Raw genomic sequence first — 16058 nt, forward strand, 5'->3', positions numbered from 1 at the left:
CGCAGCTGACGTACTGTATTTACCTTCGCGCTCGTTGCGAGAGCTAGGAAGACTACTTCCGAAGACCTAGACTTGCTCGGACTGCCCGGACTGCCAGTGCCAGCGAAGAGCTGCATGATGACGCCGAGCTTGAGCCGGACCGTCCAAGCACTTGATGCTCGGGGCCCTCTCCACCGACGATACCCCACGCAGACTGTTAGAAATTCCCATTGAGGCTGAAGCGCTTATTCTCGCAACTACTGGGCCGAACCTACGTCTGCGGGGCATGTTGGCGGGGCAGCATCGGACGTCGGGAGAAATTAATAGAGTCAATCACAGTTGACGTATGTCTGTAGCCATACCAGAACAGGATCCAAAGGCCACCCAGACTATGGAGCACCCAAGTGATTACGAACTACCTAGTCCTGGGCAGCAACCCCCACCCATTACACATTACCCCAAGTACTCCGGGATATATACCCTGACTGCCCCGCGATGAATCCCGCCCTCGCCAAGTTTATACTCAAAAGCACACCCAAGAGTATCCTCAACCCGCAGCCCGAAATGAACACCGCGATCCCTCTCAACACTGGCGCCACCATCCCAGCCCTTGGTTTGGGAACGTGGCAGTCTCCGCCAGGCGAAGTCAAGAAGGCGGTCGTGCATGCGATTGAGAGCGGTTACAGGCATATCGACTGCGCTTTCTGCTACCAAAACGAGGACGAGGTCGGCGATGCGCTTCAGGACGTCATTTCACGAGGTATCGTGGAGAGAGAAGATCTGTTCATCACTAGCAAGCTGTGGTGCACATTCCACACCAGGGCCGAAGAGGGGCTGCAGAAGAGCTTGGACATGCTAAAGACTCCCTACGTGGATCTTTACCTGATGCACTGGCCTGTTCCCATGAACCCTAATGGTGAGTTGGAAAGACTTTGACGTGCCATACTGGAGCTGACCACGTTAGGCAACCATCCCCTCTTCCCCAAGCACGAAGACGGCTCACGCGACATCGACAGCTCAATAACCCACCAAGACACCTGGAAGAACTTGGAGAAGTTGATCCAGTCACACCCTGAAAAGGTCAAGGCTATCGGCGTCGCGAACTACTCCGTCAAGTACTTGGAGAAGCTGCTCGCCAAAGCTACCATCGTTCCCGCCGTCAACCAGATCGAGAACCACCCACTGTGCCCACAACAAGAGGTTATAGACTTTTGCAAGGAGAAGGGTATTCATATCACAGCATACAGCCCACTTGGCAGCACTGGATGTCCGCTGTTCGAGGACGAGGGTGTGAATGAGGTTGCAAAGAAGCACAGTGTGAAACCCGCTGTTGTACTTTTGAGCTATCACCGTAAGTCTAAATACTTCCGTCGAGCCAGCACGATTCTAACCTAGTTTAGTCGCTCGCAACTCCTCTGTCCTCGCAAAGTCCGTCACTCCATCGCGCATCGAGGAGAACAGCAAGCTCATCTCCCTCGACGGTGAAGACATGGAGAAGCTGGAGAAGATTCACAAGGTCAAGGGAATTACTCGCTATGTATACCCGCCCTTTGGCGTCGACTGCGGATTCCCAGACAAAGTAGGGGGCATGGACCTGAGCGGTCCGTGACTGGCAGAAATGAGTAAACTGTAGCATGCATTTAGGATAGGAACAAAAGCTATACCCAATTGAAGGTTTCAATAACTAAGTCCTGGGAAACCCATAATTGTCTTCCTGTCAATTCTCATCGACTATAATCTACCGTCCCATCCACCCTCCATCGACAGTAAGCACCTCACCACTAACATACGCACTCGCCGCACTAGCCAAAAATACAACCGCGCCCTTGAAGTCCTCTGGACTCCCCCACCTCCCCGCAGGAATCCGCGACAGTATACTCTCCGCCCTCTTCTCGTCCTTGATCAGCGCCTCATTCATGTCCGTCGCAATGTATCCCGGCGCAATCGCATTCACGCTAAGCCCTTTGCTGGCCCACTCATTGGAAAGTGCCTTGGTCAGCTGTCCCACGCCACCCTTGGACGCAGCATACGCCGGTACTGTGATACCACCTTGAAAGGTGAGCAGCGAGGCTACGTTTATGATACTACCACGACGTCCCAATGGCAAATCGGCAGGCTGCTCGAGCATGTGTGCGCCCACGTCGCGACAGAGTTGAAATACAGAGGTAAGGTTTACTTGTAGCACAGACTCCCAGTCGTCATCTGGGAATTGGTGGGCAGGGTGTCGCTTCTGAATGCCGCCGCAGTTGAGGAGGATGTGTATTCTATGGCCGTCTTTGAGGATGGTGGGGACGAGGCTCGATACAGAGGCCTTGGACGAGAGGTCGGCGGTGTAGATTGTTGCTTTGTGACCTAGAGCCTCAATGGCTTCTTTTGTAGTTTGGTTGGATGTGTCGCGCTGGTTTGTATGAGTGATGGTTGTAGGATAATAGGATAGCAGAGGTCTCTTACTTGTACAAGGATGATGTTGGCGCCTGCTTCTGCGAGGGCTATGGCCATTGCTTGACCTATTCCTCGCGTGCCGCCTGTGACGAGGGCATTTTGTCCCTCGAGGGAGTAGAGCTGTTGGACAGATGTCATAGTATCTGCTTGTTGCGATGGTAGGTCGGAAAGCTACTGATGATGAACGACAACGGTTCCTACGGTGGTTCGTGCGAGTGGTGTCTTCAATGTAACTATTGCAGCAAATTACGCGCTGAAGGAATACCAGAGAAAAAGTATCGACAGCAGATTCGGGCGCTCGCGGCTAAAAGCGATGATGTTTGCAGCGCATTCGTATTTGGGGGGCTCGGAACTGCCTCGGAAAGGCAACCCCGCCATGCGTCGGCATCTGATGTCCCGCACTCTCAAATGCCGATGGGGGAATTTGTCTCCATGTGATGTCGTGCTATGGGGCAAGGCGCGCCGGTTGTTTGCGCATCATAGGTTTCAAAACTTATGAGATGACTTGACTTCTCATTGCTTCATTCTGTAACTTCTCACCTTGGCCTTTACTACTACTGAGTGATCCGGCTTTATCCTTCTATTGCAGAACTACTGTTTACAAAACAACTTAATGGCTTCCCAGCAGTCAGAACAGGGCGGGAGGCAGATTCGCGCCTCAGTCCTCCATGGTGCGAGAGATTTACGCATTGTACGCCGTCATAGGGTCACCATCTCCTTCATGTACTGACCCAAACTCAGGAAAGCCGCTCGATCCTGCCACCATCCCCAACGGAGCTACAAATTAGCATTCGCAGTACTGGTCTCTGCGGTTCCGATCTGCATTACTACCGACACTACCGTAATGGCGACATCATCGTGCGAGAACCCATGTCACTGGGTCACGAATCCGCTGGTGTGGTTGTAGGTGTAGGGTCGGAAGTATCAAACTTCAAGGTCGGAGATAAGGTTGCATTGGAAGTAGGATTGCCGTGTGAAAATTGCGATAGGTGTAAAGAAGGGAGGTATAATATTTGCAAGGGCATGAAGTTCCGGAGTAGTGCAAAGGCTTTCCCGCATGCCCAAGGGACCTTGCAGGATCGGATTAACCACCCAGCCGCTTGGTGTCATAAGTGAGTCCTTGGATTAAATGCTTCCAAGATGATGCTAACAGGAGACAGATTGCCAGAAGATGTGTCATTAGATCTTGGAGCCCTTCTCGAGCCACTTAGTGTAGCTATCCAGGCATCGAAACGAGCGCAATTAGCACCTGGCTCAACTGTACTGGTGTTTGGTGCTGGTGCGGTTGGTCTATTAGTCGCTGCCATGGCGAAGATCTCCGGCGCCGGTACTGTTGTAATAGCAGACATTGACGCTGGACGAGTAGAGTTTGCTGTAGAGAACAGATTCGCGCATAGAAGTTTCACAGTACCAATGAAGCGTGGGAATACAATAGAAGAGCAGCTGGAGATAGCAAAGGAACTAGCGGCTGACATCGGAAAGCTGACCAAGATGAGCGAGGGGGAAGTCGGAGAGATGGATGCCGTGTTTGAGTGCACTGGTGTGCCATCATGCGTACAAGCATCCATTTTTGTAAGTTCCCAGTATGGCAATTTCACCCACTGAATGCTGACGCGATTAGGCCACACGACCAGGCGGTAAAGTGCTATTGATTGGCATGGGTACACCGATCCAAACACTGCCTATTTCCGCCGCTGCTCTCCGCGAAGTCGACATTGTCGGCGTCTTCCGGTACGCGAATACTTACCCCATGGGCATTGAGGTAGTATCAAAGAAGGGAGACGACTACCCTAACTTCGCCAAGTTAGTAACCCACACATACAAGGGCTTAGAGTCGGCGGAGGAGGCGTTCGAAATGGCTGGAAAGACTAAGGACGAAAGCGGAAAGTTAGTTATCAAGGTTGTACTTGAGACTGGTGAAGACGAGAAGTGAAATCTATAGGTTGTCATTCATGCGCTTCTTACTTCTGGGGTCTATGCATGACATAGCAAAAAGATTCTCAAGTCGATTGACATCCTGTGCTTGGCTGGAATCATGCATATACTTTGTGCAACTCACATAGAGTTTGAGCTATAAAGATACAGTGACCAATGGATCCCGATCAAGTATGCCGGGAAATGTCTTTGTACCTATGGTCAAGCACTCCCCTCCCCCAAGCCAAAGCAACTTTCCCCAACAATTTCATACCCGCGTCTCAACATGCAGAGTCCCCACCCGTCCGTATGGAAGACCGCGGATGTCCCAACAAGCACCATTCGTGATATTGCGGGGAAACAAGTCGCAATCCCACCGAAAAAGGAGATTTTCCCCGTCTTTCCGATTTGGCCGACATTTACGCGTGACGGCGTGCTTTAGTTACGCTCACACAAGCTCATGACGACTCCACGCGTTTCCCCACACTGCTACAACCTACGCAATTCTACATCATCAAAGTTCTAATCTCGCATGGCTGTTTGTCGCACATGATGGTGCCGATCACCTGTTCAGCCGCCTTTATGCCACCATGGCCGGCACGGAAATAACATCGATACGTAGTTTTTGGGTAGTACGACAGGAAAATGATGGCAGTGACTTCTGGATACAGCTGAGAGGAGTCTGGTTGTGCCGCTGGAAGAAATTGAAGATGGGACAGGAGAATAGCCTGTAGTGCTCTTGCCTCTCCCTTGGGTTGGACCCTGAGATGAGCTTTGACCATTGTAACTTCCATTCGCGATTGAGAGGCAGTGTATCCTCGTAGGACCTTAATCTCAGACAAATCACCTCCTCTGAAAGCTCTCTTTTCACTGAAGTAGGAGGTGTTCATCTCGAATCAACTTTTGCCTGTTCCCATCTCTGTGTCGAAGTCCATCTCACAATGGCCCCAGTTGTCCGCAGACTGCGTGTTGCTGTCTCAGGCCTCGGTCGAATGGGTGCCCGCCATGCATTGCACTTCCTTCACCGTACTCCGAGAGCTGAGCTCACGGCTGCCTTTACGCCAGATGAGAATGAGGTTGCGTGGGCAAAGAAGAATCTCGAGCCATGGGGTGTCAAGATCTATACCGACTACGACGAGATGTTGAAGCATGAGGGTCTTGAGGCAGTCTGTATAGCGACTGTGACTACTGTACACGCGGAGCAGACTATCAAGGCCATTGAAGCTGGGAAGCATGTACTGTGTGAGAAGCCACTGAGCACCAAGTTGGACGTAGTACGTATCTCCATTCACTCACTTTCACGAGATCGAAAGAGGCTAAGCATCGTCATGTCCAGTGTCAACAAGTCCTCGACACAGCAAAACGCAACCCTCACGTCAAGGTCATGTGTGGTTTCTCTCGTCGCTTCGATTCATCCTACCTCCAAGCGTACAATATCACAAAAAGAGGAGACATCGGCCGTCCCACAATCCTTCGCTCTCAGACATGCGACAAGTAAGCAACCCTTCTCTTCCCTCCAAGCACCTCACAACTACTGACATTCCACCTAATCACAGGTACGACCCCTCAGGCTTCTTCGTAGCCTACGCCGAGTTCTCAGGCGGCATCTTCGTTGACTGCAACGTCCACGACATTGACCTCGCTCTATGGTACTTCTCGGCCTCGTCCTCCGGCAGAGACCTGCCCAAAGTCAAATCCGTCACTGCAGTTGGCGTTACAGCCGTCGAACCCGATCTAGCCAAACACGGCGACGTAGACAACGGCATTGGTCTTGTGGAATTCCACGGCGGACAGATTGCGTACTTTTACAGTTCCCGCATGAATGCTCCGGGTCAGCACGATATGACTGAGATTATTGGTACGAAGGGCAAGCTTGTTGTCAACTCGAACCCTTCAACGGGACTGTTGGAAAATCATGCCAGTGAGGGCATTCACAGGGAGATTCCGCAGAACTACTATGAGCGATTTGAATTCGCGTTTGTTGAGGAGGCGAGGCAGTTCAGTGAGGCGGTGCTGGAGGACAAGGAGGTGCCGGTAGACTTGGAGAGTTCGATGGAGGCGGTCAAGATTGGAGTTGCTCTGCAGGAGAGTTTGAGGACGGGGAAGAAGATCTTGTTTGATCAGCAAGGAAATAGGATGGATGAGGTGAGAGCGAAGTTGTAGGTAGATGCTGTTAGACACCGACTTCCTTTTATCTTCTAGAGGTATAGTCTCAGACAGCACTAATCATAGAGAACATGAAAGCAATTCAATATCATGACTTTTGGTATTTGTCAGGGTCGTCTATCGTGGAGTGTTCGACACAGTGTAAGACGTCTATCTACCATCCCAGGCCATGCCATACACATCAATCATGTAGTCATTAATGCGTAAGCTCACTGTAACCCAACCTATCTGACAGGCAGACCCTCAACATTCTCAAACGAGAAGCTGGGCGATCCTGGCTCAGCAGTCGCAGCCATTGGTGATAGTTCTGTTCTTGTCTCGCCCTTGCTGCCGTCTTCCTTGATCACTGTCCCCTCCTTTCCGCCTTCAGAGACCGTGACAATCTCTACTTCGACACACTTCATTACCGTCTGCTTCAAGCCAGGGACCATGGCGCGCAGAGTCGACAGCTCATCGAAAGCGAGCTCACGGTTCAGCACCGCATCCTTTGGCTCGCCGGTATCGAGACGACGCTTGAGACTATTGATAAAGGGCATCGCCTTCTTGGTTTCCGACTTATCAATCGACTTGCTGATGGCCTTGATGTCGATTGTGGCAGCGTCACGAAGCATGTCGACGTACTTCTTCTGCCAAGCAGGCCACTCTTGAGCGGAGAAGATTGTAATCCTCTTCTCCTTCTTGGGGTCAAAGGTTGCGGCCTTGCCCTTGGACAGCTTCTTGATTGCGTTGCCTTCGGCTGATGTGATGTTGGTCTGTGTAGTTCGGACAAACTCGCGAGCTGCTGTGAGTGCCGAGTCGGGCTCTGGGACCTTTGGCCATTGGGCTTTCTGAACCGTTTCCTTGTTCTTAAGTACTTCAAGCCATATGTATTCAGCCCAATGAGGTGCGATGGGTGTGAGGAGGAGTGATTGTAGTTCGACGAACTTCTTGACAAGGTCTTGGTGCATACCGATACCTGCAGCCTTGGTGGCCTCACGGTAGAAGTCGCGAGCGCTGGTGAAGTCGTAGAATCCTGACTTGAGGGCTAGCTTGTAAGCCGTGTTGGAGTAGTGTGTGTAGGCGTCGTGGATAAGTACGTTCATCTCATTGTCGAACATCTTGTCGAAGAGGAGACGCTCGCTGCCGCTCTGTCGTTGGATCACATCGGGGTTCTTTACACGCTCGGTTGTTCTCTTCTCCATGTATGCAGCGGCATCAGGGACGTATACCGCTTCATTCATGAGTTCTTCGCACCATTTGCGGAGCTCGAACAGCTTCAGGATATTGCTGTTGGCGACCGTCTCTTCGAAGTTGGCATCCGTGATCTCGTCACCTGCATCAGCGAGCGCAATACGTGTAGCATCCGCTCCAAACTTCTCGACGGCGCCGGCAATAGTCAGGAAATTGCCGGTAGATTTGCTCATCTTCTCGCCGTTGAGCAGCAAGTGGCCATTCACGCGGAAGCTGCGAGGCCAGTTCTCCTTGGGGAAAATAGCGGTGTGTACGTAAAGGTTGAAGGTCAAATGATCTAGCAACAGTCAGTTTCGCCCATGATGGAATTTTTTCAGTTTTTTGCTTACTTTGAATCAAGTCCTTTCCGGAAGTCCGCATGTCAAGCGGGTACCAGTAGTCAAAGTGTCGTCGCATGGTCTGTAGAGTTTCCTTCGGGATAGTCGACTCTGGAACATCGCTTCGGTCGCGGAGGGCAAAGACGTAGTCCCAGGCGTCATCTGTCAGCTGGTCTGGTTTTACGCCAAGAGATCCAGGCTCCTTTCCGAACATGTCCTTGTGGAGTAAATGGGCGAATGAGTAGTACGCCTGGTAGATGGTACTGTCCGACAAGCTCTCTACCATCACGCTCGGATCCCATGGTACCTTGGTGCCAAGACCGTATGATCGTGCACATGCCCAGATGCTGAGCCAGTCGACAACTCGCAAGAACTGGTTCTTCGCCTCGGGGTAGTACAAGTTGAGTTCGCCTTCGATGTGTGATCGGACCTTCTCCGCCCATTCTCCGTCTCCACCATTGGCCGCTGTTCCATAGTTCATGTACCATTGATCAAGCAAAGCTGCGACACAATCATCTCCACTTCGGCTGATGACTTTGCCGTCAGGTTCAGCGTAAGGGAAAGCGTCGCCCGCGTCAATGAGCTGCTTGCGAACCAGCGGTTTTGCCTCTTCGACTGACTTTCCGCTGAAGTCGCCGTAGACCATTTTGCCCTTGTAAAAGCCTTCCTTGTATGCTTTATCTTTCGCCTCTGCTAGCTTGGCAGCATCCTTAGGAGACTGGATCTTCATCTCTTCAACTAGGCTCTTTGCGGTGAGGTTGCCGTACGTTGGTGTCTCAATGATGGGCAGGATATCGTCGAACTTGACCCATTCCTTCTGGATACCGTAGTACTCTGCCTTCTTGGCTAGGTCGAATGAAGTGATGTAATCGTCTGGTGAATCTGACGGCACACATGTGACGACCGCCGTGCCTTTGGTGTCCTTGACAGTCTCCATAGGTAAGATGTAGACCTCTTTGTGAACGGATAGAGGGGCGTTGACGACTGTGCCTACAACGTCCTTGCCAGAGAAAGTCTTGACGATGGAATACTCACCCCACTTCTTAGTGGTACCTTGGTATGCCATGTTTCTCGCAGCCCTCTCACTCAGGATGAAGTACTCCTTATCAGTGATCTTGAGTAACGAGTAGTTGATTACAGGACCCACGAAACATGAAGTCTGACCGTACATGGTTTCTGGACGAAGCGTAGCTGGCACAAAGTAGCAAGAAGCACCTTCGGGGATGGCTTCGGCACAGCTTTTGGCGGAGTCGGCCCATTTGATCACTTTCATCTTGAGCGCAGTGTACTCCTGGACTGTTACACCTTCTCCAGACTGCCTGTCGTGGTCCATGCATGCTTGTCCGTCTTTTGGACTGTAAACAGTGTAGCGCTTTGCAAAGATGATCTTTCCCAATGCTTTTAGTCGGCGCATCTGCCAGGCAACGAAGTTGTCGTAGTAGGGGTTTGCGTCGGTAGTGACAAACTGACGTCTCCAGTCTATCCTAGCACCGAATGCTGTGAGGTCTTTCTTTGCGAGAGGAGGAAAAAACTCTATCCAGTGGTACGGGTCGGAGAACTTGTGGATTTCTTCGAGAGGTATGCCTTGGGCAAGCATAATCTGAAATTGATACTTCGTCTTCACCGTCTTGGCGGACGCCTTGCCCTTGTGCGCCTTGAACTTGGTGACATCGGTCTTGGTCTCAGCTTGGGTCGGGGCAGGGGGCTCTTGCACAGAAGTGTCAATGACATCTTCGACAGGGCAGCGCTCAAAGTTCTGTCCAAACATTTCTACTTCGCGAACCAGCTTGTCGGCACATGCTTTGATTGGCATACCCGTCACGTGAAAGCCGAGAGGGAAGAGTGCTTGCTTTCCTCTCATCCTTTCAAATCCTGCTGTGAACTCGACCTTGCTTGCCGTGAAGCCGTGCCCGGCGTGGAGAGTGCCATTCATGTACGGATATGCAAAACAACCGAACCATTTTGGGTACTTGTCGTGAAGCTGGCCAGGCGTGGTGGTATCGAAGGGCTCCTGGTGGAGTGATGGTGCATCCGGGTTGAAAACTCCTTGCTCAGCCCATTGCTTTTGATATTTCTTCTCTTCAGCGATAAGTGTATCGCGTTTTTCAGTGTTTTCAATTTTCAACGTCTTTGACTCAGCCTCTTGTGGTTTGAGTTGTTCTAGTGTTGCTGCGACGGCGCTCTTGGGCGCATCGCTGAGTTTCGTGGCCTCCGCCATCACGACAATGTTCAGAAAAAACAACTGCTGTGAAGAAGAACGAAAAACAAGGAGACGCTTGGGGATGGCGGGGAGTCATTAGGGCAGTGTGCCAAGGCTGCCGTTGTGTGGGGCAGTGTCTGTGCGCATTTGTCTGTAAAGAACGTCAGTCCAAGACTCTCAAAATCAGCGTCGCGAATCGATCAGTCAAACAAGCCATCCGCTCGCCGGCGTCAGTCCGCCAAAGTCCAGCCAAAATGCTGCGCCTCTTCAACCGCCTTATCGGCCGCCACGAGAACACACTCCCGCCCTTTGACTTTGCGCGCAACAAATACCACGTCAAGAAAAAGTGGCCGCCCAATCTGCGCGCCTTGACAGAAAAGCAACAGTTCCGGTTCGAGCGCAAGTTCAAACGACGCATAAAGGCGAAGTCGATAAGGCCCATGTGGAACAAGTGGACCAAGGTGGTGCAGTGGAGTCTTATAAGCTTCATCGTCGTCTATGGTGTCTTGTTCCACGACTTTAGGAAGGATCCTATGAACCCACGGCCGGGCGAGCAACCTTTTGAGGGATTGAGGCAGAGGATGTGGGGGATGTTGGGGGGGTTTTACACACATACCGAAGATGCATTTAAAGGAGAGGAGAGGGGCTCCCGAAGGAAGGAACCCCTCAGGTCTGTGAGGGACGGCTAAAGAACCTAGGGGGAGGAGTGAGGCCTTCGTAGCCCTGTAAAAGTGACTGTTAGCGAAGGAATCAAGAAGAACTTAATGAAGAGCCTGATCCCTGAAGGGCCCTTACAGCGATTCGTAGGCTAGGGATCGGTTGGGAATTAGAAAGGGCAGTTGAATGCCCTACTATAACATGCCCATTCTGGATCATAGACAGGAATACTTCCTGTCGGGCGTAATGGTATGTTGGGGTTAGAATCTCTCTTCTTGTCAAAGTCAGTCACCATACTAACTTGTCCCCCCAGATATTGATAAGTACTTACATCGAAACGCAAGAATTTCTCCACTCCCCACACCCTATACAATCGCTTCGGGCCGAAGCCGACCCAATCTATGGTCTCTGAGAGATCCTTATAGATGTGGGCCGTTCCGACCCGGATGCTTATTCCAGTGCCGCCGTAAATCTCCCTCAGTTGGACGGTCAAGTGGGGCGACGACGTCTGGTGCCACCCCTTTGTGACATGTACGGCGGTACCCGTCGCATACACGGACAGTCGCCGCCCCGACCGTCCAAAGGCGAATTGGTCTACTGGCGATCCTAGATCATCTCGCTCACAGAGGAGCCGGGCGATTCCCTCGCGTTCGAGGATCGGTATATCCAGGGCGAACATGATACCGTGGTGGGGTTCGCTACACAGTATGTATTAGTATATACTCCTCTTGAATGTGTTTGCCGACTACGTCTATGAATTCCTGTGCAAGCAATAGGACCCTAGAGTGCCCTGTCAAATACAACAAAGCCTGGTATCTTGGTTCTGTCTTGAGATGACCGACGGAGTTCTGCAATTGCTCGCCTGGGTAGCGGAGTGTGTTGTCTGGTAGGTGTTTAGAGGCTTCGGAGGTGCGAGACTCTATCAGTTGTCATTGTATCCATCGCTGTAGTGTCCAGGCTCTCATAGAGTTGTATCGCGATTGAGATAGGTATTCTTCGTAGTCGGCGTAGTCGGCGTAGAAGAAGGATCTTAGCAAGCAGTTGGTAACTTGTTAGTTGTGTATTTATTAAAACTTCAAGGTTGACTTACTGTTGTTCTGTGTTCACCCGCCAATAGTCATTCATTTCCACCTCTTTCTTAACATCTTCCTATTCTGGCACCTATGCCTCCCCAGCCCAATTTCCATCCTTGTCCAAAGTCCCCTCGATTTCATCGAGTCACAGCCCATCTCACATAAAAGCAAACGCTGAAAACACTTTCGAAGCAACGCAAACAGCTGTAGACTGTTAAACAACAAAAGTTTCACTTACAGGCCGTACATCGTAGGTTCTGTTTTGCTGAGAGACAGGATAAGATAGAGTTTTGGCCGTGAATAGTAGTGGCAGTAGCAGCTAGATACCAAAGCTTCACATTAACGGAGATTTCACGCTCACTACGTGGAGACAGCACGCTCATTACGTGGAGATAGTGCGCCCACTGAAAGCGCAGGTAGCGGAAAGTGAAAGTGGCGATGAGTGCATACAAACATCCCATGAGATAAGTAAAGGGTACAGAAAAAATACTGTAGTCTTCTTAATAGGCTTTTAGACTCGGTGCATAGGGCATACATCTGCATGGATTCAATACAGGCATTTAAGATAGGTTAAATTGGCATGATTTGTTGGAGTGCATAAAGCTCAGCCAGATGCATGAACAAGCAAGATAGATACCTTCATAGTAGGCATACTTGCTGTGTTGCAGTCATTTGATCACAGTATGGAACAGGGCTCGAGATTCGACAAGTTCATATACACTCAATACTGTATTTCTCAACTACTCAAGGGGCTCGGGTACCGGTAGCAGCAGCTATCACACGCCCTGCCACACATGCTACATCTTCGTCTATACATCAATCAGGTTCTCGCCCTGTTGCTCCTCACCCGAGTTATCCTTGGTATCCTTGCTGCCCTTCTTCGCCTCACCATTGTCAGTACCCCGACTCCTCTGGTAGTACTGATCAAGCACCTTGGCTGGGATACGGTTGAGGAGTTCCTTGGGGTAGATACGAAGCAACGACCATGCTAGGTCAAGGGACTCGTGAATAGAGCGGGACTCATACGCTCCCTGCGCGATGAAGGAGCGTTCAAACTTCTCAAGGAACTCCAGAGATAGCTTGTCTTCCGAAGAAAGAGCCTCTTCTCCGACAACTGCCTTCATGGCTGCAGCATCACGACCGATAGCATACTTGGCATATAGCTGGTTGGAGACATCGCCGTGGTCCTTTCGTGTGCGACCCTCACCAATGGCAGACTTCATGAGACGCGAAAGAGATGGCAAGACGTTGATTGGAGGGTAGATACCCTTGTTGTCCAGTTGTCGATCAACAAAGATCTGGCCTTCGGTAATATAACCTGTCAGATCGGGAATGGGATGTGTGATATCTATTAGAGTTAGTACCATGTCGCATGTAAAGTTGTAGATGACTTACCGTCGTTAGGCATAGTCAAGATGGGAATCTGGGTAATGGATCCGTTACGACCCTCTACACGTCCAGCGCGCTCGTAGATGGTTGACAAATCCGTGTACATGTAACCGGGGTAACCACGTCGACCGGGAACTTCCTCTCGGGCAGCAGAAACCTCACGAAGCGCATCGCAGTAGGAAGACAAATCGGTAAGGATGACCAAGACGTGCTTCTCGAGCTGGTAGGCATAGTATTCGGCAGTGGTAAGGGCGAGACGAGGAGTGATGATACGTTCGATACTACAAGAGGTTAGCTAGAGTAGTAGCGCATGTACCGGTAACTTACGTGGGATCGTTTGCCAAGTTCAGGAACAGTGTGACACGCTCCATGCTGCCATTCTCCTCGAAGTCGCGTGTGAAGAAGCGACTCGTCTCCAGGTTGACACCCATGGCACCGAAGACAATGGAGAAGTTGTCATCGTGGTCATCGTGTACACCCTTGGTGGGCTTGCCGACCAGACCAGCCTGTCTGCAAATCTGCGCGGCGATTTCGTTGTGGGGAAGACCGGACGATGAGAAGATGGGAATCTTTTGACCACGGGCGATCGAGTTCATAGTGTCAATGGCGGAAATACCGGTCGAGATCATTTCTTCAGGGTACACCTGCGCACTGTCAGTCGCATAGCTCCAGATGTAAAGATGAGACACATACGCGAGAGTACGGGTTGATAGGGCTTCCGTTGATGTCAAGGTAGTCCTCAGCGAGCACCTTGGGGCCCTTGTCGATGGGCTTTCCTGAACCATCAAAGATACGACCCAACATGTCCTCAGACACACCAAGCTTCAGGCTGTGGCCGGTGAACTCTACTTTTGTCTGCGCCTGTCAGATGGCATGTTTGTCCACATGAGCGGTGTAAGTACCTTCTTGACATCGATACCGGAAGTGCCTTCGAAGACCTGCATTGTGGTTAGAATCGGCGCGCGCGGATCAGCGTGCATTAGCATGTACCTGGACGACGGCTCGGTTGCCTGTAGCTTGCGTCAGCGTCTATCTATTACACTGGAAGCTAGAGTAGCTTACCTCGAGCTTCAAGAACTTGACCCGATCTCTCGGTGCCATCAGGCAGAGTCAAGGACACAATTTCGTTGTATCGCGGGAATTTGACCTATCCACCACATAGGTAAGCTTCTTGTCCGTCCTTTCTGTCCAAGCTACGCACATTGTCGAGGATAACGAGTGGGCCGTTCACGCCGCCGATAGTGTTGTACCGTATGCGAGGCGTTACCGAGATCATGCGGGGGTCCACGACTTCAGGCATGGTGGCGGTTGTGAGCGGGTTAGAGGCGCAGTATCGCTCAGTGATATTTCGAGAGCCGCGGTCGTTATGTAACCTCGAAGATGGTTGGGTTGTGAAGTTGGAGGTTGAGCCGTCGAAGTGGGTTGGGGAGCTCTGACCAGGAGCTCTAGCGCTAGGTATGCGACAGATGACGCTGGGCTCCTAGCAGTCAGGCCTTGGCGCTCCATCATGCATGTACAGTCTAGTATGAGATGATGGTTTTTATCTTCAAGTTGTACTAGGTTCATGCAGACTGTGAAAAATGTACAAACATCTTCAGAGCGATAGTCTAGGTCTGACTAGGTAGAAGCCGCAGAAAGATGCCATGTATCTTTGTGAACTGGTATAGCCAGCTCTAGCATACGAGTGCATGCGGTAGCAGTCCTGCAGACATCACACATAGAAGGGATGGGATCTTGAGAAACTGCTCATGCACTATTTGAAGCTAATTTTCATACATCTACAAAGCTATATTGCACTATCGCGATCCGCAACAAATTCGAAAGCTGACCCACAATCTGCCTGCCTGCATAGTGAAGGCCGTCTATACCATAATCTGTTTGTACTGTCAGTAGGTGCGCAGTGTAGCTGGAAACCGTTATAAGACAGAGTAGGTTGAGGCATCAGACATCCAAGGAAGGTATTCGCGCTCATTGTCCATCGGTTGTAGGTTCAATTGATGGCTAGCGTGGAAACTGCGAATGTGGAAACGTTTCATCATGAAAGGGGGGTTGTAAGAAAAAGTAGCGGGAACTGACCTTTGATGACGACAAGATTTAGGCGATGCTGCTGACGTTAGCTACAAGTCCACCTAGGCTGTGAACATGAGTGCTGAGGCCCTTAAAAGCCAGTTTGGTTCACTTCATTTCCACTCGATGGTCACGAAGAGTCAATGAGAACGTTATGGTATTACGAAGTCGGCGCGGCCATGCGAAGTCGAGCCGGACGGTAAGCACCGGACGTGACGGGCGTCGGTCCGAGTGAGCGGCGCTATGCGAACTTTACAGACGTTAGCAGTCTGATGTGATAATCAGGGATGAAAGTTTCAAGTGAGGTGTAGAGGTCAGACGACAGTACTGGCAAGTAGCAGGCGCCTTGCGAAGGCACCCGAACAGCTGCTGTTTTCTTCAAGGTCGAATCGGTAAGGAAAAGAAGTTGCTGAGGGTATAATCATTCCAGAATAAGCAGAGAGAAAGGAGCAGAACTTACGCTGTGTACGTCGCTGGCATCCGGGCTTGATGAAATTGCATCAAGCACGCCGGAGCCAGGGGGTGCGCGCATGTACAAAGCCATGCGCGTGGTGAGTTTCTTGTCGAGAGAAAACAAAAGTCGCGGTGGAAGAAAAGTTGGTGCTGCGGCCTAGCGCAGTGCCA

General features: G+C 51.0%; 7 protein-coding genes across 7 annotated transcripts; 4 read left to right on the top strand and 3 right to left on the bottom strand.

The window, feature by feature from the left end:
• Nucleotides 1–474: 474 nt before the first annotated feature.
• On the top strand, nucleotides 475–1588 carry PtrM4_101730 (ARA1, Aldo-keto reductase, related to diketogulonate reductase; the record flags this gene model as incomplete). The annotated part of the gene is made up of 3 exons (XM_001936399.2): nucleotides 475–895; nucleotides 944–1330; nucleotides 1380–1588. The coding sequence occupies 3 exons, from the start codon at nucleotides 475–477 to the stop codon at nucleotides 1586–1588; spliced, it is 1017 nt and encodes a 338-aa protein (XP_001936434.1).
• A 122-nt stretch (nucleotides 1589–1710) lies between these two features.
• Nucleotides 1711–2559, bottom strand: PtrM4_101740 (FabG, Dehydrogenase with different specificities (related to short-chain alcohol dehydrogenase); the record flags this gene model as incomplete). The annotated part of the gene is made up of 3 exons (XM_001936398.2): nucleotides 1711–1717; nucleotides 1770–2377; nucleotides 2431–2559. 3 exons carry the CDS (start codon nucleotides 2557–2559, stop codon nucleotides 1711–1713), a joined length of 744 nt encoding a protein of 247 aa, XP_001936433.2.
• A 475-nt stretch (nucleotides 2560–3034) lies between these two features.
• PtrM4_101750 (Tdh, Threonine dehydrogenase and related Zn-dependent dehydrogenase) lies at nucleotides 3035–4354 on the top strand (the record flags this gene model as incomplete). Its single annotated transcript, XM_001936397.1, has 5 exons — nucleotides 3035–3112; nucleotides 3163–3381; nucleotides 3442–3533; nucleotides 3582–3993; nucleotides 4043–4354. 5 exons carry the CDS (start codon nucleotides 3035–3037, stop codon nucleotides 4352–4354), a joined length of 1113 nt encoding a protein of 370 aa, XP_001936432.1.
• Nucleotides 4355–5276: 922 nt separating this feature from the next.
• On the top strand, nucleotides 5277–6498 carry PtrM4_101760 (NAD-binding Rossmann fold oxidoreductase family protein; the record flags this gene model as incomplete). The annotated part of the gene is made up of 3 exons (XM_066107448.1): nucleotides 5277–5609; nucleotides 5672–5829; nucleotides 5892–6498. The coding sequence occupies 3 exons, from the start codon at nucleotides 5277–5279 to the stop codon at nucleotides 6496–6498; spliced, it is 1098 nt and encodes a 365-aa protein (XP_065961897.1).
• A 227-nt stretch (nucleotides 6499–6725) lies between these two features.
• On the bottom strand, nucleotides 6726–10266 carry PtrM4_101770 (LeuS, Leucyl-tRNA synthetase; the record flags this gene model as incomplete). Its single annotated transcript, XM_001936394.2, has 2 exons — nucleotides 6726–8008; nucleotides 8061–10266. 2 exons carry the CDS (start codon nucleotides 10264–10266, stop codon nucleotides 6726–6728), a joined length of 3489 nt encoding a protein of 1162 aa, XP_001936429.1.
• A 236-nt stretch (nucleotides 10267–10502) lies between these two features.
• On the top strand, nucleotides 10503–10937 carry PtrM4_101780 (uncharacterized protein; the record flags this gene model as incomplete). The annotated part of the gene is made up of 1 exon (XM_001936393.2): nucleotides 10503–10937. One exon carries the CDS (start codon nucleotides 10503–10505, stop codon nucleotides 10935–10937), a length of 435 nt encoding a protein of 144 aa, XP_001936428.1.
• Nucleotides 10938–12787: 1850 nt separating this feature from the next.
• PtrM4_101790 (NtpB, Archaeal-vacuolar-type H+-ATPase subunit B) lies at nucleotides 12788–14667 on the bottom strand (the record flags this gene model as incomplete). Its single annotated transcript, XM_001936392.2, has 8 exons — nucleotides 12788–13326; nucleotides 13374–13648; nucleotides 13695–14011; nucleotides 14061–14222; nucleotides 14270–14305; nucleotides 14358–14377; nucleotides 14430–14514; nucleotides 14569–14667. 8 exons carry the CDS (start codon nucleotides 14665–14667, stop codon nucleotides 12788–12790), a joined length of 1533 nt encoding a protein of 510 aa, XP_001936427.1.
• Between the last annotated feature and the right edge of the window lie 1391 nt (nucleotides 14668–16058).

Source organism: Pyrenophora tritici-repentis, chromosome 5 (assembly GCF_003171515.1).
Source record: "Pyrenophora tritici-repentis strain M4 chromosome 5, whole genome shotgun sequence".
NCBI lineage: Eukaryota > Fungi > Ascomycota > Dothideomycetes > Pleosporales > Pleosporaceae > Pyrenophora > Pyrenophora tritici-repentis.